This window comes from Pistacia vera, unplaced genomic scaffold, assembly GCF_008641045.1.
Source record: "Pistacia vera cultivar Batoury unplaced genomic scaffold, PisVer_v2 Contig123, whole genome shotgun sequence".
NCBI lineage: Eukaryota > Viridiplantae > Streptophyta > Magnoliopsida > Sapindales > Anacardiaceae > Pistacia > Pistacia vera.
In genome coordinates, this window is record NW_022195282.1 from 1,225,833 (window position 1) to 1,251,736 (window position 25,904).

At 35.1% G+C, this 25,904-nt stretch overlaps 2 protein-coding genes across 6 annotated transcripts; one reads left to right on the forward strand and one right to left on the reverse strand.

Annotated features, from left to right (window-relative positions):
• The first annotated feature begins 237 nt into the window (after nt 1-237).
• Nucleotides 238-3,408, forward strand: LOC116116788 (UDP-glucose 6-dehydrogenase 1-like). 3 transcript variants are annotated; one of them, XM_031402851.1, is made up of 2 exons: nt 238-352; nt 1,720-3,408. In XM_031402851.1, the coding sequence occupies exon 2, from the start codon at nt 1,740-1,742 to the stop codon at nt 3,180-3,182; it is 1,443 nt and encodes a 480-aa protein (XP_031258711.1). In that variant the 5' UTR covers nt 238-352; nt 1,720-1,739; the 3' UTR covers nt 3,183-3,408. The 3 variants fall into 3 exon arrangements, with proteins under 3 accessions (XP_031258711.1, XP_031258718.1, XP_031258703.1); XM_031402858.1 differs by lacking the exon at nt 238-352 and adding an exon at nt 849-989; XM_031402843.1 differs by lacking the exon at nt 238-352 and adding an exon at nt 1,017-1,172.
• Nucleotides 3,409-4,875: 1,467 nt separating this feature from the next.
• LOC116116635 (pre-mRNA-splicing factor ATP-dependent RNA helicase DEAH1) lies at nt 4,876-24,266 on the reverse strand. Of its 3 annotated transcripts, none has more exons than XM_031402693.1 (28): nt 24,098-24,266; nt 23,804-23,907; nt 23,033-23,169; nt 22,670-22,846; nt 22,484-22,555; nt 21,603-21,689; nt 21,009-21,042; nt 20,821-20,875; nt 18,714-18,773; nt 18,543-18,614; nt 17,877-17,940; nt 16,025-16,104; nt 15,789-15,856; nt 15,539-15,596; nt 15,091-15,148; nt 14,929-14,994; nt 13,176-13,244; nt 12,534-12,623; nt 11,870-11,956; nt 11,002-11,117; nt 10,849-10,915; nt 9,126-10,166; nt 8,712-8,774; nt 8,122-8,245; nt 7,921-8,021; nt 7,031-7,093; nt 6,868-6,940; nt 4,876-5,448 (listed from the first exon to the last, which is right to left on the reverse strand). In XM_031402693.1, the coding sequence occupies exons 2-28, from the start codon at nt 23,901-23,903 to the stop codon at nt 5,405-5,407; spliced, it is 3,126 nt and encodes a 1,041-aa protein (XP_031258553.1). In that variant the 5' UTR covers nt 23,904-23,907; nt 24,098-24,266; the 3' UTR covers nt 4,876-5,404. The 3 variants fall into 3 exon arrangements, with proteins under 3 accessions (XP_031258553.1, XP_031258562.1, XP_031258558.1); XM_031402702.1 differs by lacking the exon at nt 23,033-23,169 and adding an exon at nt 23,572-23,708; XM_031402698.1 differs by lacking the exons at nt 23,804-23,907; nt 24,098-24,266 and adding an exon at nt 23,265-23,319.
• Between the last annotated feature and the right edge of the window lie 1,638 nt (nt 24,267-25,904).

The following is a 25,904-nucleotide window of genomic DNA, read 5'->3' on the forward strand; positions in this document are numbered from 1 at the left end:
ATTAAATTAAATATGACAGTGTAAGGCATAGAATAGATATTTTTAATAAACAATTGACAATTTTAGACAAACAATTAAAAGTTAAGGCCAAACGATTTTGGTCATTTTCTCTTTAAAAAAAATGCCCTTTTTAATTAAACAGCCAACCAGTTTAGGAGTTTATTCAAACTGTCTTTTTAACCAGTAAAACCTACGTCAAAAGTGTTAGTGTTAGTGTTAGTTTTCCAAAACTATTCACCCTAAAAGATTACTATAAAAATGGCACACAGAATTCCAGTTGAGAAATGATTTTGTAGTAAACTTGAAGCTTTTCCCTCAAGTGTTTGGTGCTGATTTCTGGGCATTTTATCAGGTACCAACATATTCTCTGTAGCAATGCATGGTTTGTTTGCTTCACAATCAATCTTTCTTAACTGCCACTTTTTTTTTTTCCCCCCCTAATTTTCTAATCAAAACCACTTTTTCAACCCGCCAAAGCACGTTGTTTCTGGACTCTAAAGCTTCAGTTTTTTTTTTTTTTTTTTTTTTTACCAAAAGTAGTAAACTTTTGATGGTTGGTAGGCTTATGCCATTGCCATGTTCATTTCCTCATGAACTGTAAAATTTAAGATCTTCTGTTTCGTTTTTTTATTTGTTTATAAAAAACTAGAGGAAAGGTTACATCTGTAACAAGAATTATTTATTTTTAAAATTATTGATGACAATTTTATGGGTTAGTCAATATTTTGGTCTTTCAAGTGTTGCCATATGTTTTGCAATCAGTGGACTGTTGACAGATCAAATTCAAAAACCTTTGATTTTTGTGGACTTTAACAAATAGCAACTGTTCAAAATCTGAAATGTATGAACTGGCCTTTGGTTGTTTTACAAGTAAAAAAAGGTGTGCATGAATGACGTTCCCTTGTTTGGTACTGAAAGTTGCAGTCTGAAAACGTGTTGAACTTTTCAGTTATAGCTTTTAAATCTGACTTTGCTTAGTCTCGTGAAAGGTACATATATATAGTAGATCTTAGATGGGTTTAATTTTGTATATTTATAATCCTAGGTTGCTTTGCTTCGCCTTAAACGTAGTTTGTTGTTGCGTACAATAGTCCTGGTCCATCACTTATATATTTTTTCACTTTCTGCTGTGGGGTTCTTGTGATTTTCCTGCGTATTTTGAGATAAATAAGGTACTTTTGGCCACCCTTTACTGAACTTCCTTCATGATCTCATAAGATGTATTGTTTTGGCATGTGGGTTTGAGGTTTGCTTCAACTTTTATTTTTCTTTTGTTCATTGATTTTTTTGTTTGTTTAATCTAAATTGGTTTCTGGGAACTTTTGGAAATCTGTTTGCTAGTATCGTTTTTTTTTTTGGAAAAAGGAAGAACTTCTTTGTTTAGAGCTTATTTTCGATATGGGATTTTTGTCTTGTAGCCATGTTCACCAAGAATATACTCTGACTCTCTTGTTACAATTTCATTTATTCGGAATGGGATTATGGAATTAAGATAATGGTGAGTAAATCACTTCATTGTTTGCAAAATGGAAGAATTTTTCACTTTTAGTTTTGCTGGCAGATTATTTCAACTCTGGTTTTCATGGAGACCTTACATATTGGGCTATTTCTGTTTTTTCTCTTTCTTTTTTCTTGATCAATCTGAGCATATGTGGAAAGAAAGGTTCTGCATAAATTGTTTTTTAATCTTACACTTGTATGACAATTTGGCTATTTCAGTTTCTATATAAACATCAAAAATGGTGAAGATCTGTTGCATTGGAGCTGGCTATGTTGGGGGCCCAACCATGGCGGTTATTGCGCTCAAGTGCCCCAAGATTGAAGTAACTGTTGTGGACATCTCAGTTCCAAGGATCACAGCTTGGAACAGCGATCAGCTCCCTATTTATGAACCCGGTCTTGATGAGGTGGTGAAGCAGTGCAGAGGGAAGAACCTCTTCTTCAGTACTGATGTTGAGAAACATGTCTCAGAGGCAGACATAATTTTTGTTTCAGTTAATACCCCAACAAAAACTCAAGGCCTTGGCGCCGGCAAAGCTGCAGACCTTACATATTGGGAGAGTGCAGCTAGAATGATAGCTAATGTATCGAAGTCTGACAAGATTGTTGTCGAGAAATCGACAGTACCTGTGAAAACAGCTGAGGCCATTGAAAAAATCCTGACTCACAATAGCAAGGAAATCAAATATCAAATTCTCTCAAACCCGGAATTTCTTGCTGAGGGTACTGCCATACAGGACCTTTTTAATCCTGACAGGGTTCTCATTGGAGGCAGAGAAACTCCTGATGGCCAAAAGGCAATTCAAGCATTGAAACATGTTTATGCTCATTGGGTGCCTGAAGATAGGATCATCACAACCAACCTCTGGTCAGCTGAGCTCTCCAAACTAGCTGCCAATGCCTTCCTGGCTCAAAGGATTTCTTCAGTCAATGCTATGTCAGCTCTCTGTGAGGCTACCGGTGCTGATGTTACTCAGGTTTCTCATGCTGTTGGGAAGGACTCGAGAATTGGATCCAGGTTTCTAAACGCGAGTGTTGGTTTTGGTGGCTCTTGCTTTCAGAAGGATATACTGAACTTGATATACATCTGTGAGTGCAATGGCCTCACAGAAGTTGCTAACTACTGGAAACAAGTTATTAAGGTGAATGACTACCAAAAGAACCGTTTCGTGAATCGGATTGTTTCTTCCATGTTTAATACTGTTTCAGGCAAGAAGATTGCTGTTCTGGGTTTCGCCTTTAAGAAGGACACAGGCGACACAAGGGAAACTCCAGCTATTGATGTCTGCAATGGGCTGCTGGGCGACAAAGCTCGCTTGAGCATATATGACCCGCAGGTCACAGAGGATCAAATTCGAAGAGATCTTTCAATGAACAAGTTTGATTGGGATCATCCAATTCACCTCCAGCCGGCGAGCCCCTCTGCAGTGAAAAGAGTGAACGTGGTTTGGGATGCATATCAGGCAACAAAGGATGCTCATGGGGTCTGCATTCTTACTGAGTGGGATGAATATAAGACACTGGATTATCAAAGGATTTATGATAACATGCAAAAACCCGCATTCATATTTGATGGGCGAAACATTTTGGATGGTGCAAAGCTAAGGGAGATTGGATTCATAGTTTACTCAATTGGGAAGCCATTGGATCCATGGCTCAAAGACACAATTTCTATGGCATAAGATAGAGTTTCATCGCATGGGGTCTAAAGCTCAGGAATGGAGATCTTATTCATTTTTATATATTTTTTTTTTTCCAATTTCTGGTGATTATGGCTTTAAAATCATATTATTTGTTGTCTTGCTCTAAAATCATAGTATTTGTTGTCTTACCAGAAATTTAATACCTAGTAATTTGCTGTTACAAGAATAAAAGATAAATGATTTTGCAAAAATAATGGTAATAGAAAACATTTTCAAATACATCAATTGTCGTTTCCTCCTTTGTTATACTTTGCCCTCATCACTAAATTTCGAAGTTTTTACTTATATTGTTATACATCATGATAGGAAATACTTCAATTACATCCCAATTGAGGCATTTAATTAATTATTTCCCATACACTCCTCAATCCTCAAATAAAGCACCATCAAATTCAATTAAATCCCAAGAGACGCAGTATCCCACAAGACCCTAATTTCGTTATTTTAAGACTAAACATTATAATAAAATGTATATTTGATTATTGTTAAATCAATAAAATAAATTATAGTTAATGATACAAAAACATGCAAAATGAAAAAGACAAGACAAGAACGGTGAAAAATTGGACAAAACTAACAGTTTAACAAACATAAAAGACAGATAGTAATGCAATGTTGCATAGCACTGTTTTAAAATCTGGACCGGACCGGCCAGTCGAATCGGTTGGACCAAGAGCCGGCACCAACACCGGTCTGAAAACCTTCTAAACCCGCTTTTAATAATTAACCCGGAATAAATCGGATTTGGACCGGCAGAATAGTGACAAACCGCCGGTTCAACCGAACTGGTGGCACAACTTAGTCACCAAAAATCCCTAAAAACAATTTCCCTTTTTCCAATTTCCAATTCTCCATCTTCAATTTTCATCATAATTTAAATGCCTATTAACATATCACAACATTTTATAGTAACAGCTAATGTTTCAAAATTTAAATTCATGGATTATTGGATGGAAAAGAATGATTGCAGCAAATACCAAACAGTCCAACCAACAAATTGCAACCCAATCAATATTTCAAAGAAAACCTTAGGTAAAGATGTCAAAAAGCCAACAAGATGCGCAAGTAGCCAACTAGCCATCGTAGATTAAAAAAAAAAAAAAAAAAAAATGATGCAAGGAAGAGAAGAAACAAGACAATAGAAGAAGAGAAAAAAGAAATGGAAAAAGGAAATCCAGCAACCATGAAGCCTCCACCGTGGTGAATAGATCTAGCAGCCATGAAGCCTTCACTATGACGGATAGATCCAACAACCACGAAGCCTTCACCGTGGTAGATAGATCCAGTAGCCACGAAGCCTACACCATGGCAAAGCAACTACGAAATCTACATCGTGGCGGAGCAACCACAAAGTCTACACCGTTAAGGTCCAAACAGTAGTCATGGTAGATCGAAAGAAGATGCAAGTGAGAGAAGAAAGGGAAACAGTAGAAGAAGAGAGAAAGAAATGGGAAAAATGAATAAAAGTAAGGAATTTAGGGTTTTCTTTATAAATTTTAAAAAGTCAATAATATCCTCTTTGAAACGGCGTCGTTTTGGATTTTAACTAACATCATTATAATGATGTCACTGGTCCAACCTGCCGATCCAACCGGTTGGATCAATCAACCCGAGACTCGAGCCCTTGACTGGGTCAAGGCTCAGGCCGGGTTTTAAAACAGTGCTGCATACCTCGCATATAAGAACCAAAACACCCTCAAATCTAATAGCATAACTAAAAATTGGCACATTCTTGTACAAAGAAATCAAGTATATATTTCTAGATGGTGGAATGAAACCATCAACAAAATTAATTTCTACCCATCAAGCGAGACCATTCAAGATTTCAACGAATGCGAATGTATTTACAATTTGGTACCTCAAATACACAATACTTCCAACATTGTCCCTTTTACTACTCTGTACAGTGTACGCTTTGACATCTCGAGAAAAAAAAAATTGGGTCATCCCTAAAGGCAGTAACAAGTTTCATGCACATATCTCACAGGCTAATAGCTATTTTCTTCTTTTATGTTTTCATGTACCGTCTCTTGCTCATTGAATTAAAGCGGGGAATTTGAAAAGGCGGCTTTTTCTTTGGATTTGTTCCTTCAGGGCCCAACCAGAAATCGTTGGTAAAAAATAAGCATCAAGCTACATGACAGAAAAATTGATGTCTCTATAGAGTTGTCCATCTCTTCCTGCTAATATACAACCAGTTGTTATGATGCACGTCCTGCTCCCCGTGGCATCTTCTTGGACGCCGCTGTCACAGAGAAAAAGAAAATCAGTAACTCATAGGACCATGCAATTATTTAATACCAAAACGAACAAGACTTTGGATTGCCTCATGCAATAAAAGATAACCTCTACAATAAAGAATCCCGATAGAATACTTCCATCTTATACCATATAGAACACCTGCAAGTATCTAACATAACTATCTATAAGGTTTGTTCATAATACTACAGCTTTCTAGGTTGTTAGCTCAAAAGTATCGGTGGTGGGAAACATAGGCTTCGTTTGGTTGGATTTTGGGAATACTACTTTTAGTATTCCCAAAAAAGTTAAATAGTAAAATACCCAAAAACTCACAATATTATTCAACTTTATTCAACATTTTTAAACCCCCTAAATTTGTTAATTCAATTAAATACCCCTAAATATTTTTAATGTTTTTGTTACGACGACTCCGGACACCCTCCGACGGTGGTGGCCAGATGTCCGTATTTGAGGGTGGATTGGGGGTGTTTTTATTAACTTTTAATGTTTTATTATAAGGGGTGTTTTGTAAAAAAAACAAACATAGAGGGTATTTTATAATTTGTAAATCCTACATCGTAATACCCGCCCAATTCAACTTTTTTTTAACTTTTTTCAAAAAACTTTTCCCAAACACACAAAATTGTGAACCAAACGGAGCCATAATGTTTTACTCCCTTCAGTATGTTCCCCCCTCCCCCCAAAATAATAATAATAACAAAAAAATCGATGGAACCTATGTCTGAATGAAATTGAAATCAATCATGAGCAAAAAAGCATGTGCATTCGGAGAACATCAATAATGAACATCAATAATGGTACAAATTAATAGTATTATATGACAAAAACTGAAATTGTTGGACAACCGGTTTTTTAAGTAAAAATTCCCAGACAATAAATGGGCATTATCCAGGTCTTATTACTTTCATATCATTCAAACGAGAACGTAAGGAAGATGAAAAAGGAAATATCCTGAAATAATTATCCACGCTTTGTCAACAGAAAAAAAATTAAACTCACTTGAGATCAGTATTTTGATTAATTAAATCCTGATGAAAAATGCTTTACCTACTACCAATCTATCTGAAAAACTTCAGCGACTGACTTAACAGGGGTATCCAGGAACACTCTAAAAGAACCTAAACATACTAATCTTTATCATCAGAAACCCTAGTGATTGCCCTACTCTAACTATCCAACCAGTCTGCACATACAACATGTAATTTTTTATTATTTCAATCTATTTACACTGGCAGATCTTAGATTCAGATTATTTGATCATAAGTCTCCTTAACAGTGTTAGTAAATTATGGAAGATTGCAATTCTGGTTTGACTGCAGAGAGAATGCACCAATATTCAGCTTTACACACACACACAGAGACAACACACAGAGAAAGAGAAATAGAGAAAAGAGAAACATACGATCTTCAACATCCTTCATCTGGTAATAATGGGGGGCTATTTCAACCAACCAGTCTGGTTTTAGTTCAGTTACCTGCAATTGATCAATGATTGCAAAACATGTCAGCCAAAGAACCTGCTCTGGGGAACATGTAATATAAAGTAGCCAACGGTTGAAACTGACCTGTCTCATATATTCTTTGGTCGTCAGAACCAATTCATGGTACACAACCCATCTAGGCAGCACCTGAAATGAGCAAAGAAGCAAAATCTTAAGCACATTATGGAGATATATAACTTTAGGATTCTATAGGATGCCTTAACCAACACTTGTTTTCTACTAACTACTGCTTTCTTGTTTTCTCACCAAGAAAAGATTAATGGAAATTGATTATTGTTTTATGCTACTGGCAAAACGAACCCACCATAAAAGTTTGTAAACATATTTACATGCCTCAGTTGATGTAGCATGGTGAAGTAGAGTGTTGAACTGGTTAAGACACAAAAGATCAAACTTAATCAAGTAACCGGATTATTACTATACTAGTCCTTGTAACCTGTAACCCGTAACCTGGGGCAGCACATACTATTATATGGAAATGTCCATGTAAAATGTGCAACAGCACGTGGTTTATTTAACAGTAGCATACCCATGGTACATCTATGGAACAAAAGAAGTACAAGGAAAATTTCACTATCTTTCCTATCGTTTACCTAAATGCAATGCGGTCAGGACATAATAGTTTCAAAAATACCCCGTAGACTCCCTTCTGCATTGAAAACCAACCTCTGAACTCCTCTCCAATGTATTTCAATAGTTAACCAGTGAAATTGTACCAATTTTACCCTCAAATTTTCAAGTAAATGAATAATTAAACTTTTTAAAATTTACATGATCAAATAATCAATGAAAAGAGTTATACTGAACAACAAAAATGAATCTGCAGGAACCAATTGTATATAAAACTAATTTATAATATTTTTGTGGGGCAGGCCATAACAGAGCTCGACCCCTGCATAAAATTATACTTTTATCAACTTAATGGAATTACAATGAAGTTACGAAATAGTCACCTGTGCCAACCCTGAGCTGGGATGTATATGAACTCTTTGTGGATGTTTTACCGTCCAGTAAGATCCATTTTTCTGCAGCTTTGCAGAATGAGGGAAAAAACCTGAAAAAAATGACAAAGCAATAGCAAGCATTAAATTCAACAATGCCCACAAGAATTTTGATTTTAAGTCATCAAAAGTAAATAGCAATTGCAGTCTTACCAGATGTAATGGCCTTCTTTATGGAATCTAAATCACCCAGATTGGATGTTAGTTCAATTTCAACCCTCTCCAGAAGCCCCTCTAGCTGGTCCCTGATATCTCTGGCACGTTTCATACTCCTCACCTGAAAAAATTAAAAACACAAACAAGAAGTTATTAGCGTATGATATGCACAATAAAGCAGTGTAAACACTAAGTTCTGTATCAAAGAAAGTATACAAGACTACAACACTCTACAATTCATCAAGTGAACATATACAAAACCACAACAGTCCACAAATAAAGAATTGGTGTAATTACATGTGATAATGTCACTTGGCTGAGGAAGAAAATGAATATTATCATTTTGCAAATAAATCCCTTAAAAAAGTAATGGAAGAAAATATCTTTCCTCATAAACCGCTGTGATTTTTGTGAATCCTTTTCAATTACAAACCTAATAAAAAATTAACAACTTACAATCTCCACAATCATTTCATCTCAAGCCAATGATACCGACAATTAAACTGAAGTTTACGAGGAAACATGAAATATGACTGGAACGAAAGAACAAAAATCAAATTAAAGCAATTTAGAACATCATAATATACCTGAATATAATTCTCATAACACCACTGTGTGGAGTAATTACATTCCCTCCAAGAATTGTAAACCTGAATAAAGATAACAAAGAGGTTTAATAAACTTTTAAGAGGCAATATCCCAGGTAACACAATCAGGCTAATTAATAAATTCATAAAGTTATTCATGCAGCTACAACACTAAGGATGCAAACTAAAAATTCTACTATAACTATTAATATGTTTAACTACTTTCACCATTTTTTTAACACTAAAATACAGGTGTCATGTTTAACATTTAAAAAAATATATCCAACCTAAAATAAGGAGCAAAATCAAATTAATAATTTTCATCTAACATGTTGGTGCAGATGCAAGACAGGGAACAGATATTAGGAAAAGAATGCTTATAAAGAAATACAAACAAAAAAAACAGATACCAACCCTAAGCAACGCAATATGATCCCCAACGTTCCCTAAGTGAAAGTTCATTCTTGCATTATCTGCATGAACTTGTTTGTCCTTCGGACGATAGAAGATTGAATTTCCAACAGAAAGCATAGCAGCAACGGTAATGATCTCATCAGAACACTTGTACTTATCAGAAGCAACAATCATCTTAGACAACATAGGATCAAGAGGGAACTCTGCCATCCGCCTGCCAACTTTAGTCAACTCACCAAACTTGTTCAATGCACTAAGGGCAAAAAGTAGTTCCAAGGCTTTCAGCAATGCTTCCTCTGGTGGGGGGTCTATAAAATCAAAGTTTACCAAGTCATCAATTCCAAGACTCTTAAGAATTAGGACAACATTTGCAAGGTTAGTCCGTTGTATTTCTGGAACTGTATTATCATCCATATCCTTGTGATAATTGTAAAGAGTATACAATCGAAAACATTTTCCTGGACCTGTTCGTCCAGACCGACCAGCACGTTGCATGGCTGAAGCTTTCGAGATGGGATTGACTAGCAAAGACTCCATTCCAGTCCTTGGATTATAAGATTTCACCTTGGCGAAACCTGGATCAATAACATACTTAATTCCATCTATTGTCAATGAAGTTTCTGCAATATTTGTTGCAAGCACAACTTTCCGAGCCCCCGCAGGAGTTGGTTCAAATATTTTAGCTTGAAGCTCAGTCGGTAGATTTGCATATATAGGGCAGATAATCAGTTCAGCTATTTTCGTCCCCAGGCCTCTTGTCCTATGTTTCAATATTTCTTCCATTGTTTCGATTTCTTCCTGACCAGTCAAAAAAACTAAAATATCTCCAGAAGGCTGTGTTACATGGACTTGTAGCACTGTGACAATTGCAGCATCTATATAATCAGCTTCTGGTGCTTTCGTATAATGAATTTCAACAGGATACCGCCTCCCAGGAATTTTGAAAATTGGAGCAGAACCAAAATAATCACTGAATTTCTCCGCATCAAGCGTTGCACTAGAGATAAGCAGTTTGAGATCCGATCGAAACTTAATTAAATCCTATCACACATGAGCAAAAACAATCAGAAAATTAGCTAAGAGGACAAATTTTCAGAAAAAAGCCTTTTCCAATTCTTTCATACATCCATCATGTTGAAAATCTGTTGAGCTTTATATAAGTAATATTTTTTTTGTGACAATCTTTTATGTGAAAATCACTTTTCCATACCTCTCCAAAACAAATAATTAATTTGTTCTCTCAAGGAATGATATAGATCAATATGAAAATCAGATCTATTTCTACTTTAAGAAATACAGATCTTCAAATTTAAAGAATATGTTCAAATGAGAAGACACCATATATATCCATGCTTCTTCACAAGGGTAAAAATAATGCAAGATTGAGATTATCATGGGAATAAATTTATAAGACTAAAAGGCTCCTCACCTTTCATTAATCATAAGCATTATTTACTAAAAAAATGATGTATCACGACATTCTTCTATATATATATATATATTGTTTTTTTAATTTCATTTCTCTTCTTCAGAACCCTCCATCAATATTGTTTTTCCATGTTTCGATCAGATTTATAATAATAATAATAATAATAATAGTGACCACTGAATTGAAATAAAAGAATAGCTTTAGTCAAGTTAGAAAGAGGAGAGAGCAAAAAACATAGATCAATTGGAGTAAGTCAACCAATTAATATACATAAATTGAAGCATTTCTACTTGCCTTTAGTAATCCAAATAAAATGTCAGTCGACAGAGTTCTTTCATGAGCCTCGTCCACCATCAACACACTGAAAAATTAAATGTACATGACCAGTAAACCAAGGCAATTCAATACAGAATTAAAAAAAATGTTAAGTTGTAAAAAATGGCTAACCTGTAGCTTTCTAGGTTTGGTTCACTGAGAATCTCACGTAACAGCATTCCATCCGTCATGTATTTCAGAATAGTCTTCTCTGATGTGCAATCTTCAAAACGAATGGAATATCCAACCTATAAATAAACTTCAAACATTTACTATCCATTGTTTCTCAAACAATTAATGATTCATTAGCGAACTAAAAAAATTATATTGCCACAATAATTTATTATCAATTAATTTATTTTTCTTTTTTATTATGAAGAAAATATTGAATACACATGCAGAAGCAGAATGAGTGCAAATTTACGAACTCAAATAGATGATAGCTTATTTTATGATGTTTGGGGCACTCAGCAAGGAACTAAACTCTTCAAATGTGCCATGTTTGAAAGAAAGAATTATCTAAAACTGAAGCTCTTCAATAAAAGAGTGTAGGTGGTCATCTAGGTGAGCAAGCTTAAATTCAGCATATTAGAGGCACACAAACCCCATAACCGAAGAACAAACAGTTAGCCTTAGAAGACACCTATAAGATCTTTGACCATATTTGCACAAATAATACTAGATGTACAAACTCTTCTATACAAACTGTTGTGTCATAAATTGAATGGATAAATGCATGTAAAAAGTGAACTCAATAAATACTAAATAATTATAGATGGATGACGTGTAAATGAAATGAATTGAGTATTCCCACATTAGTTTATATATTTAATTGTATATGTAGCACCACTCTATTTGCACATCTAAATGAACCATACCATTGAGCAAAAAATAATATCCAATATGTTCTAAGCTTATAATTGATTAAATGAATTATAAACAAAGCATGACAAATTAGTTACCAAAAAGTATCAAACTACATCAAATTAAAGAGACATACCTCATGCCCAAGTTTGACTCCCATTTCTTGAGAAACGCGAGCAGCAACACTCATAGCAGCAACTCGTCGTGGCTGTGTACAACCAACCTGTGTATAAATAATCATCGTTCAGATAATTGCTCAATGACCTCCATATATTTATCAAAACTACCAAACATGGTTCTGCTAGCTCATTAGGAGTCTATTTGGACCAGAAGTGATGCAAACTTTGTTGCCTTATATGGAGAACCTTAAAGGTGCAAACTTGGAATCACAATACAGAAATATTGATCAAGCAGCATTCTAACAGAAGTAGCCACTGTACATCAAGTAAATAATCCAAAACAATTTTGCAGCAACTGCCTCATTACACTGAAAAGTTAATTAGAACAGACATCAAGTCTTTTTTAAGATCTCAAGACTCACATTCCTGATAAGTTCCAGACATAATGTTGGTCAAACATCTACAGCAATCAAATTCATAAATCACATTTTTATACATGATAAAACTAGTCTATGAGTAACAAATATTCATTGCAACTAAAGAGGGACAAAAAGAATATTCCAACATTTTAAACAACAGCCATTTACATCATAAAGTAATTCCACATAAAATATAACTCAGTCAAGTATACCCATCACCATCCGTTCACAGCAAAAAAGTATTAAGGAACAAAGTTTATACCTTTCCCTGCTTGGTGTAACCAGCTTCATGAAGATATTGGGGTATCTGTGTAGTCTTCCCAGAACCTGTTTCTCCAACTATAACAATGACCTAAAATAGAACAAGTTAGGATTATTAGAACTTGCAAATAGGAAACAAAATTCAAAATATACAGTTACATAGTTACATTGCTCTCAGTAAAGCAGTAGTGCATTGACTCCAATATGGGTGATACATGAGTGTCTAAGAGTGAGAAACTTAACCAAAACATACAGAGACATTGTAAAACATCAAACTATGCACAACTATAAGAGAATATATCTACAAAATTATATTACCAAAGCCCTACTTGATTCTCTACCCCTGGTGATTATCTTAACCTCAAGAAAACTGCACAAAATGGCATATTGGACAAGAATTTCATATGTTTCTCGTAACTTCTCCTACTCCAACCAATTGGACAAAAAACTGGACTCTATGAGGCATCTCATAGAACCTCACATGATCTGTTTTGTCTATTCAGGTCCTAGAGTAATTTGAGTAGTCTAACTTCTAGAGGAAACAATAAATAAAATTCATGGACCCATGACTGTTCAGCAGCAAAAATTGATAAGCATTCCTTGGTCAAACATATGTAAAACCTACAATTAAGAAATTTAAAACCTGATATTCTTGAACAGCTTGGAGTAACTGATCCCGATATGGATAGATGGGTAAGGTTTTCCTCTCCTCCTGAATCGTCAATAAGTAAACAGTAAATAAGAAGTAAAGCCGGCTTCATCAAATACATTAGTAATCCACAATCTAGGATAAAATCAATTAATATGCAACTAGACATATAATAATTTCCTTCTTCCTCTAAAGTTCATACAAGGAAATAACAGAAGAAATAGAAATTCACTATATGCAATAAATGAAATTGTTTTATAGAGTGTCTATTCAAATGAAGCAGTAAATGATGTCAAAAACCTGCACAACAATATTTGAATCCTGAAAGCACTAGTATTTGAAAGACAACTTTCTCACACATATACCTATTCTCAATTGGTCCATGTGGTTTCCAAGGTGACTAGAGTTACATCAACCACCAATTTTTAAAGCCACAACTGACATTATATGAGATCAAATCATAAACTTGAGTAATAAAATAGAAATACCACTTGACTCTTATAGTCAAAATTAGATTAAAATTTTTTCCAGTTGAGCTTAAGTAGCTATATCACTAAAGGGTTGCATAAATCAGACCAATTTTTATGTATCAGCAGTAAGAAAACCAAATATTATCATAACTTTACCCTTGAAATGTCATCAACCTTGAAGGCAGATCCAAAAAAATCTAGGCCCCATTCGTTTATGTATTGGATTTACTCTTTTCATATCACGCCTGGGGAACAACAAAATACGCATACGTTTACCAATTTTACAGAATTTGATTGTGGAAAATGACAGAAAACAGAGAGGAGGGAAAGAAGTGGACCCACCTCCTTTATATAAAAAATTAACTGGACCCACCTCCTTTACATAAAAAAATTAACTGGACCCACCTTTTTTATATAAAAAATTAAAATTTGTGTTGGAGTCCCACACCGATTAGGCTCGCTCAAGCCTACTGGGTTATAAGAGGGGATAATCCTCCCATTCAAAAAGACCTTATTAGGTGAGGAGTCAAACCCACCTCAAATTCTATTATGGTATTAGAGTTCAGGTTCAGTTGAGCTGAGGAATTAGAGCCGACAACTATCTCCAATAACAAGCATGACCCAACATATAGGCTTGACCGTGAGAGAAAGTGTTAGAGTCACACATCGACTAGGCACGCTCAAGCCTACTGGGTTATAAGAGAGGGTAATCCTCCCATTCAAAAAGGTTTTATTCAAATTCTATTAATTTGAAAGTAAATAATTAATATATTCTTGTAATCTCTTCCTAAATAAAAGTTTTTACTAAAATCAAGATTTTTAACACAGAATCACAAATGGGAAGCAACTGTTTGACATATTCAAGACAAACAAAATAAGTGGTAATTTGAATATATTTTATTGGGTGTGTAGGCGATAAAATTTGTATTTTTTATTTTTGGATTTTCAGACAAACATGCCGAACACATTTTCAAATACTGTTTTTAGACAAATATGCCGAATGTGTTGTCATTTTTCACATTTTTAAATCAATTCCAATATTCTCTAAAAAGCATAAATTTAAAAACACAAAATTGATAAAAGAACACGCCCTTAACATCTCTAAACTTTCCCCAAATTGATTTGCCTGTTTTTAATCTTATATCATATGCTTTAAGGTCTTCTTCTCTATACTATATGTTGCCCACAAATGCAAGAAGCTTTTACCAGTCACTTATGCCAAAATTGAAGGACATTAAATAGAAAATATAAAAAGAAATTATTAACGGGGTGCAGACCTGAAGCATCTCCGAGGCTAATTTCTCCTTGGGCTTGTCAAGCAATTCATTGGGCTGCTCATCAAACTGCAAAAGGTAAGCAGAAATCAATGAAAAATTCATCATGTAACCATAATAACCAAAATAATACCACTCTACAAGGAATGAAGTTAAAGAATTTACCTCATCGCCATCCATCACAGATGCCTTGACAAAGTCAATCTGGTCCTCAAACACATATCTGAAAACATAAAACATTATGAGGATAATAATTATGCAAACAAAAACAATGAGATCTAACTATCTATTTTGTTTCAAAGGAAAATAACTTAGCACTGAGCTCTAAAACAATGAGTTCTAATCATTTTATTTTGTTACAAAGAAAAGGAAACTAAATTAGCCATAAGCTATAATTATGTATTCATTAATAAGAAACAGTAGAAATTTTATTGCTATATCATATAAAATAAAATATAAGAAAAAATTCCAATCATCTATTTAATTTCAAGGAAACAGGGGAAAAGAATCTGCAAATCAAACTGGTAAAAAGAAATTAAATAGAGAAGAAAATGAAAGTGCTGTGTTGGATGATACACAAGTATAGTGACTGTCATCAGATATCTAAACTCACTGATAGTCATCGGATATTTGCTTCTTGTTTTTTGAACCGTATTTCATGTCTGCCTTTCCTGCAAAAGAAATGAATTGAAAATTAATATGCCAAAGTCCAACTACTATCAGACTACCTAATGAAGACCAAACTACCATGCAATCTAGCCTCCCCAACTCACATCACCCAAGCGCTACCCCCTACATCCCCTACCAAAGGAAAACAAAAGAAAAGAAAGCTAACAATATGCTAAAAGTGTCATGAGATTTACCCATTTGATGCTCCTCCCAAGCTTCTTGCTCCGCAAAAGGGTTCATTTTCTCCCCAGCATTATCCTGGCTGTAAGAATATGTAGTTGAGTTTAACAGGAGATTAAGTTATACTTCCAAAATATGAAAGTAAATGCTAATATGCTTGGTGGTAGTTACAAGAAAATTTGGTTTAAGAGCTTTTTGAGCAACAATTCCAGTGATTGCTATTATGTGGCACAATTCATCTCCAACTGACCTATAACGCTGCAGACTCACAGCAAATCGCTTTTCTTGATCAACATTACCATCCTGATCATAAGCTTCCGGCATCCGGTACTGCACTCCCAAATGACAGTGAGTATTTCATGCAGTTGGTAAAGAATCAACTAACAGATGCAGGATATAATAAATATTGATTAAAAATTGAAATTTAAAACAAGAAACGAAAAACAAGTAAAATATAAGTTAAAAGATGATTATCCCATGAAAATAATAAAACAAGTATTGATTACACTTCGGGGTTAAGAAGATTGTAACACAAGTTCTTGACAATTAATTTAATGCAGCCCAATAGATTTGAAAGAAAAGTTAGAGGTAGTTATTTTCAAAACCACTCATCAACTTTCTAATCATTGAATTGTATTAAAACAACGGTCAAGAGTTTGTGTTACAATAGCTTGACCTTTAAGCTTAAGTGAACCAACCAGAACCTAATCATTTGATGTGAAAGAAAAAAGAAAAGACTGTTTCCACAAGATCAGAAATGCAAAATTTTTCTTGCTAGAAATAAGAAATGCAGCACTGTTACAACCCCATTGTCTGTGTTTGCTGGTGTGGAACACATGACCCTCTAACATGACTTGAGCATTCATAGTGCCACAAATGAGACTCTACTACATTCTCATACACATGTGCACACCAGCATGGAGGCGAGACTAAACGTTTACCACAAAATACAAATAGAATTCTGCTCTAGCCAAAAAGTGCTGTAGTGTACATTGAGGCAATTTCAAATTGGCTACTAAAAATTGTGCAATTAAAATGTACTCTATGTATTAATATGAAAAATTGAATTTTCATGAGCAGCAGCAGTTCTTGCAGCACTTTAAGTACGGAGGCAACTCCAAATAAAAATATGGGAACTTGTTTTCTTTAAATAGAAAACCAGGAAATGTTTAATATTAGAGAAAATAGAGGTTACAAGAGTGGACAAGATGTCCACTAATATGACAGCCACCTCCCAGGAAATAGGAACAAAAAGCTACACAAAAGGTTAGCAGTGCAGCATAATCTGTGAATCATGAACAAGAAAAAGAGAGAAAAAAAAAAAAGGAAAAGATAAATAGTACTGCAAGGAATTTATTGAGTGGATTGAAATATAAACATTGAGCAAAAATAGAAGAATCAGAGGTGTATAATCACAAATTGTTTCCAGAAAGCTGTAGACAGATAGAAATAGACACTTTATTGATATAAATCCACCAGCAACAACAACTGAGTGAACGTCAGATGTACAAAATACACCATTTCCAGTAAAATTTATTAAATAGTAGCATTAGACCGTGCTACCAGAACCCCATACTGTTGCTTCATTACAAAAAAAGTTTAAAAGGAAAAAGAGTGAAAAGACACAAATGTGAACCAACCAACCACAATGAAGACAATAATACTGAGAGAAAACCACTTACAGAAAGACAGCCAAAACACACATTGTCTTCTTTATTGCACCCATTTATTATTACTATTATTTTTTTATTTTTGTAATCCAAAAATTCTACAGCCTTGCATTGCAGAGCTGAGTTTGAAACTAGAGCCCCTGCCGAACCCTATAATAGATTCTAGCAGGAAACAGTGACATTTAGCCATGTAGATGCCCATAGCAGACTCTAAACCCAAACCTTGTGGGAACAAACCATGGCCTAACCGCTTGGCTAAGCCCTCATGGGTCTTCTTTATTGCACCCATTGAACTATAAACACAATAATTAAATTCAAGCATGCAATGGGCTAACAGTTATTCTTCTAGTTAACTACAAAAGCAACCTTATGACAGAAACAAATATCAGAAACCACTAATTAAATAAATGTACCCAACCACTTGTTAGCTACCTCACTCAGAGTTTCAACCTCTTCTGTCCGCTTCTTAACAAGATCATAGATTTCTTTCTTGTACCTGCCAAAAAATGAAATCCACAAAATTATAATTATTACCTTACTTTGTCATGCATTACAGGGGAAAAAAATTTCAATCCCATAACAAATAACTAGAACCAGGAATATATACTCACTTTATAATGGAATTTATGAAGTTAACCAATTATTCATATGAAATATGTCAAAGCTAATAAATCAAAATTGTATGCAGAAACAAACGAGGGGATGTTCGGGAGACAATAAAACCATTCTCAACTGATCTCAAGAAATTAAAAAACTAAAAATGTACGGAAAAAAATATACCATAGAGATAAATTATAATAATAGCTAAAAAAAACATACAATTAAAACTATAGCATAGAAATTTCAGCAAAAAATGAATTATCAAGTTCCCATCAGTAGTTTTCTTATATAAGTTTCTGTTTGTTTATATAAACAAGTGAATGTTACACCACCTCACAGAAGCAGATATAAACTCAAAAAGAAGTGACATTAATTTTGGATTAACAGAAACTTTTAATGTCAATTTCACAAAATACTATATTGGGAGTAAAAAGACATACTTGATAACGGATAAGAACAGTGATGTTATATTCATAGTCAAGAACAACAAATAATTACCTTATTTCACGATATTCTGCATCTGTAAGCTTCACATTTTCAAATAGATATTGCTCATCTTCTATATCATCTCTGTAATACAATTTACAAAAATTAGGGGATTAAAGAAGGCAAGGAACAGAAATAAAATCAGCAATTTAACCACAAAATCCAGATTTAAATCCATAATACTTGATTTCTTCCAGCTTCTTTTGCTCCCTTTTCTTTAGATATTCCCGCCTTGAAATTTTCCTGAATCAGAGTCAATACATGAAAAAAGAATTAGTATTCTATGGTGTATCATAAGAACATTAACAAGAAAAAATAAAAATTCCCAAATAGATTAGGCAAAAGCATAATACTGGTACTACAGATAAAATAGCAAGGTATGCGTTTGGTTTAATATTTTTATCCCTATTCTGGATCCTATTTTTCAAATCGCGTTTGGTACAATATTCTCAAAATATTACCCTATTTTTTTTAATTACATTTTAACCCCATAAGGTTATTAATTTCACTAAATACCCCCTGAAAAAAAAGTTTAAAATTAACAAAAACACCCCCATCAACCCAACTTGTCAGATTCCGGCAACCACCGTCGGTGATAGCCGGAATCTGTACAACGGCCAAACTTCCGACCAGAAATGGCCGGAAGTTCACCGCTGTGGCCTTTTCCGGCCAGATCCACAACGGATCTGGCCGGAAAAGGCCAGATCTGGCCGTCAGCGACGGCCAAAGAAATGGCCGTCGTTGACGGTCAACGACGGCCAAATCTTGGCCGTCGTCGATCGAAAACGACGGCCACATCTTTGGCCGTCGCTGACGGCCAAAGATGGCCGTCGTTTGGCCTTTTCCGGCCGTCGACGGCCAAAACAAACCATAGATCTGGCCTTTTCCGGCCAGATCTACCATGGATCTAGCCGGAAAAGGCCATAACGATGTGTTACGGCACAGATCCGACAAGTCTGTGCCGTAACGAAATTTTCCGGTCAGATTCCGGCGGTGGTGGCCGGAATCTGACACTGCAGTGGTGGGGGTGTTTTTGTCATTTTACATGTTAGGGTCTTTAGTTAAATTAGTAAACCTAAGGGCTTTTTTATAAATTTTTAAAATTTACCTCGTAATACTCCCATATCCAATAACCCAATACTACCCCTAAAATCCTATCCAAAATACTAAACCAAACGCACCCAAGATTTTCCTCCTTTATTTTCCCCCTGAAATGTAGATCCTAAAATGCCAGCCTCAAATTAGAAGTTGATACTAGAAATCTCGAAGTGTTTCTAATAACAGTCGTGATGGTCTTATATTAGATCCACATCTAAGAAATTATAACGGACACAAAGGAATCAAGTGCAGGATTAGTGCTCGCATCATGAATCAATCTCAAATCTGGAAACTGGATTTTGACTTGATAAGCTCAAACCAAGGCTTTTGAAAAAAAATATTGGTTTAACTTGTTCTAGTTTTCTTGAAATGTTCAAGCACTCCTATGCATAACCAATAATTGATTAACCACTGTCATTTTACATAAAAACACTCCTCCAACATTGGTAGAAAGAGCCCCACTCTTAAGCATAAAACACCTCCATTTACATCAACAAAAAAATATTGGCTAATTGGCTAATGAGATTATGACAAGAAAGTCCTAAAAGTCTTTTAGAGAAAGATAATTTGCCACATCAATGGAGTAAAGAGATACTTATTCCACATTAAACCAGAAGCAACCAACCTAAGACCTAGAGGTAATAAACCACATAAGGAATCCAAAGATTTGAATCAACTATATCAAACTATTAAAAATAGCTATTTAACTTTTACTAAAGCTAAGGGTTCCATACCAATCTATTATTTCTAATGCTAAACCACAAAATTTGATGGTTCAAATTCCTATATTCCCTCATCATCCCCCCAGAACTTTTTCTCTAAGGATAGCAGCCAAATTCATTATCATCAAGAAGAAGTTTTTCCTTGGTATTATCTAATGCCATCAAGTTGACACAGTCATAGATGAAAGTAACCTCAATTACAAGCTTTGGCCAGCATATATCCTTCCTTACCAGCAAAAGAGATTGAAAATCCCTCATGGAAACAAAACCAGATCACAAAAGACATTCAAACATTAGCTTGCACTACTTTAATCTAGACGGTTCTACCTCTTTCTTGATAATACAATTCAGTCAAGTTGCCCAACTATGTTGGCAGCACCACATGACCATCACACACACACAATTCCTGAGCACATTGGTATGTACACATGCAGACAGAGTAACCTAACTCAGAACACACAAGTACAAACCTTAAATATTCCATTTCATTTTTCTCCAAAGCATTTGATCTTTGAATTGCCTCTTCTGTTACACAAAAATAAAATGTATCAATAGACTAAAACATCACATCTATAAACATAATCCATACTAACAAATGAGTTTACTTCATATAAATGTGCACATGGAGAAGTGAATGCAGAACTCTTAAAGCACTAACCTTCCTCCTTTCGGCTTAACTTTGTCTCAGTTAACTGTTAATAACAAAAAAGACAATTACAGAAATGAACATCAGTAAACAGAAATCAACAGAAAGCACACAGTGAAGATATACAATGAATCTGTGTAGATCCACATCTTAGACTAATTCATGACACATAATACGAAAACATATGTTAGGAAATTATGCTGTAAACAGGTGGCTCTTGCACTTATCAATGCCTCTTGTGAGTATCATGCAACATTGGATAGTTGGCATCAATCATGAAGCAAGTGCAACCATGTGACTAAGTTTGTTTGGAATATATGGTAGCATCCACATAAACACTATGGAATAACTAGTTAGCAAGCTTTAAGTCTGTTACGGAGTTGTCAAGAAAATTATTAATAATAACATTATCCTAAAAAGTCTTTTTCAGGTTTCATAGGTTAAAAAGTTCCCGTTAAATCCAGTCACTTATGCACACATGTAATAAGAATGTCGCATGAGATTAATATGTATATGCATGGTTTGCAGAAAGCATGGTGGTCTAAAACGAAGGCTCAACATAAGAAAAGAAACAGTCTAACAGGGATAAAATGGCAATTATTGTACCTTCCTTGTTGCTGCAGCATCACGTTCTCTTATATGTTGCTCTAATTGCTCCCTTTCTCTTTGATCACGCAATCTCTCTTCCTCGGACTGCATATCAAAACATAAAAGCAAAATTTAAAAGATGAAGGAGAAAAAACAAGAAAGATGGATGGTAAAAAGAATTTAAAACAGAAAGCATTCCTCTAACGAACAAAATGATAAGTAAAATGTCCAATGACTAGGGAGAAAAGAAATAGATAAAACCTATGGACTTCAATAAAGCACAAACGATTAATAATGTTGTCCAATATTCTAAGCAGGCAAACACAAAAGACAACACATGCCAGCAAACCAACAGAGCAGCCCCAGGTTCCACCTTTGATATAGCAATGCAGGAAAATAGACAACAATACTAAGGCTGAAAATGCTATCTAATAATATCAAATAATTAAAATAATAACTGAATTGATAAAATTTAACTTTTAAGTCAACTACCCAATTATGTCCTCAAACCAAAAGTCTTTTTTCTTTTATTTTTCTGTTTCCGGGTAGGAAACAGTAAAAGATCTATGGTACTAAAGGAAAAGGAAAAATAAACAAGTGGATTGAGTATCCACTGAAGAGTCCAGATACCCCAAGAGAGGAGGCAAAAACTATACAAAGTTATCAAAAAAATCGGTGTCGTCCATATTAAAGAAATATAACTGAACCAGAGCTATAAAGTGAAAAAAACACTTAAAAATGGATCAATAACAAAGACTAAATTAGTGCAAGACCCCATTTCAGTTGAGATGAATGATGAAGAACAACAAAACCTCAAGCGGAAACTCTCACTCAAGTAGCGAAAAAAAGCAAGGATCAGTTGCAATAAAATCACATGCTTTTATAAAGTATTAACATACATCAGAATCATCATCTTCATCCTTGGAAGTCCGTCTTTTAACCAGTCTCTTTTCTTCCACATGCGCAATCCCCTGCATCAATGAATTTCAAGAAATAATAATAATAATACCATAAGTAATAGGCTAAACAGAACCTTAAAAAAAGAACCAAAAACTAAATTGTTTTTCATTAGAGTATGAACATGCCTCATCTCCGTCATCTTCTTCAATTCCAGTTTTCTTTCTAAACCGTTTCTTATGTGAACCAACTTTCCTGGACTCATCAACATTTACGGTATCACCATCATCATCGGCATCCAAAATCATGTAACTCTTCTGCTTCCTCACCAACAGAGCAGCTTCCCTTTCCTGTTTCTGATATAGCTGGTATAGCACCAAGAACAAGAATAACAAGCAATTTTAGAGTTATTATGGAAAAGGAAAAAAAAGCTTATTGCAAAGTATCATATATGAACCAAATTTTTTTTTTTTAACGTTAGATATACAATGACTACACTTTTTATGACTACAAATTCAAAAATAAATAAAGAAATTCAACTACCAACCCACATTTAAACCAGATTCTTTACGGGGAACTTTATGGAAGACTTCTTGAGCAAATCTAAGGGTGGTATCCCCTGATTTAGGAAAATCACATTCCTCCTCTAGCTTGGTTCTCAAATCATCAGGGGAAGTAGCTTGCTTAGCTGGAGAATGAGCAACATTATTAGTAAACACATCTTCCATAATGATTCTACAAAAGCCAAATTAAATGGGAAAACAGGAAGTATGGTTATCTCACATAATCCGATGATGTATTGGACTATAGTGGGCTGAGAATATCCAAGCAGCGACATCAGCTCATCNTAACTCTTCTGCTTCCTCACCAACAGAGCAGCTTCCCTTTCCTGTTTCTGATATAGCTGGTATAGCACCAAGAACAAGAATAACAAGCAATTTTAGAGTTATTATGGAAAAGGAAAAAAAAGCTTATTGCAAAGTATCATATATGAACCAAATTTTTTTTTTTTAACGTTAGATATACAATGACTACACTTTTTATGACTACAAATTCAAAAATAAATAAAGAAATTCAACTACCAACCCACATTTAAACCAGATGCTTTACGGGGAACTTTATGGAAGACTTCTTGAGCAAATCTAAGGGTGGTATCCCCTGATTTAGGAAAATCACATTCCTCCTCTAGCTTGGCTCTCAAATCATCAGGGGAAGTAGCTTGCTTAGCTGGAGAATGAGCAACATTATTAGTAAACACATCTTCCATAATGATTCTACAAAAGCCAAATTAAATGGGAAAACAGGAAGTATGGTTATCTCACATAATCCGATGATGTATTGGACTATAGTGGGCTGAGAATATCCAAGCAGCGACATCAGCTCATCAGATATCCACGTCTTTAAAGCAAGATCACTCCCCATTACACTGTACGAAATAAGCAACAAAAGAATCAAAACAAACCAATAATTTAAATTTCACAAGAAGCACTAAGCATGGTAATACAGGGAAAGCATTGGCAAACTGTAGCAAATTGGAATAAATTTGAGCAAATAATAGTATGTAAAACATAATTTACAAACCCTAATTATGAAATTAGGAAAGAAGAAACACTGACCCGTAAAACTAGTGGAATCTTCCAATCTAATTCTCGCGTGTACGTTGTCGGACTGCGGAAACCCGGTGGAAGTTGTTTTGTCTCGACGGCTAGAATGCAAGCATGGAGTGAAGACAGAGCACGACGCCGTGTGAGTCAAGGAGGCGGAGAATGGAGGTCGATAAAGCGTTTGACGGGACTGAGTCGGAGAGGAAAGAACAAATTAACCACGTCTCTGGAAGTAAATATTAGAGGTCCCTGAGTTATACCCTACTCCTAATTCAGGATATTTTGATTTTTCACCAGCAAAATAGTCCTTAAACAAAAAGCCGTTAGTAAATTCTGTTGATGGACTGGAGAAATCTTGAGAAAACACTAAGTATGCTTTTGGTTTATTATTTTGGGTAGGATTTTGGGGATAGTATTGGATAATTGAATATGGGAGTATTACGAGGTAAAATTTAAAATTCATAGAAAAACCCCCTAAGTTTGCTAATTTCATAAATACCCTAACATGTAAATTGACAAAAATACCCCCACCACCTGCAGTGCCAGATTCTGGCCACCACCGCCGGAATCTGGCAGGAAAATCGCGTTACGACACAGATCGGTCGGATCTGTGTCGTAACGAGTCGTTATGGCCTTTTCCGACCAGATTCACCACAGATCTGGCCGGAAAATGCCAGATCTACGGCCTGTCGTGGCTGTCAACGGCCGAAAAAGGCCAAAACAACGGCCAAAGATATGGCCGTCGTTTTCAGTCAACGATGGCCAAGATTTGGCCGTCGTTGACCTCAATGACGGCCATTTCTTTAGCCGTCGTTCACGGCCAGATCTGGCCTTTTCCAGCCAAATCCGTGGTGGATCTGGCCGGAAAAGGCCAGATCGGTGAAATTCCGGCCATTTATAGTCGGCAGGTTGGCCGTTGTATAGATTTCGGCTACCACCGACGGTGGTTGCCGGAATCTGGCGAGTATGGGTTACGGGGGTGTTTTTGATAATTTTTAAACTTTTTTTTAGGGTGTATTTGATGAAATTAATAACCTTATGGGATCTAAAAGTAATTAAAAAAATTGGTTAATATTCTTAGAATAATGTGCCAAACATTATTTGGAGAGTAGGATCCAGAATCTGGATAAAATAGTAAGCCAAACATAGTGTAAAATACCCTAAACAGAGAAATTTGGTCTTCAGAACATTGGCGATCATTATGCTTTCTTTATATATATATATATATATATATATATATATATATATATATATATATATATAAAAAAGAAAAAAGAAAGCATAATGATCGCCAATGTTCTAAAGACCAAATCGGGCCTTAACCAGTCAAGGTCCCGGTTCACAGTTTGATCGGTTAAATGGCCGGTTTTTTATGGTCCAAAAAGTTTAAATTCTTCAAACACACCCCTGAAAACTATTGTCGGTCCCCACAAGTTTAAAATATAGAAAATACACCCCCGTGATCTGTTTTTATTTTGACATTTATGGCCAAATTCTGATGGCTAAAATTCAATCCGACACTACCATCTGAACCATCGTCCTCCACTCTACAAAACCCCTCTAACCCCGAAACTTGGTAGCCCTCTGTTCGCCGGCCGTGAGTCACAAACACAGCCGCGATTAGGTTGATTTTTGTAGCCAAATTCCAGCTTATTCCGACCTCCAAAATTCAATCAAACACCACCACCTAAACCATTAGCCTCCACTCTACAAAACCCTTCTAGCCTTGGCACTTGGTAGCCCCCGATTTGCTGGTCGTGATTCCCATATTGGTTGAACTTTACGGTCAAATTTTGGCTTATTCCAACATCGAAAATTC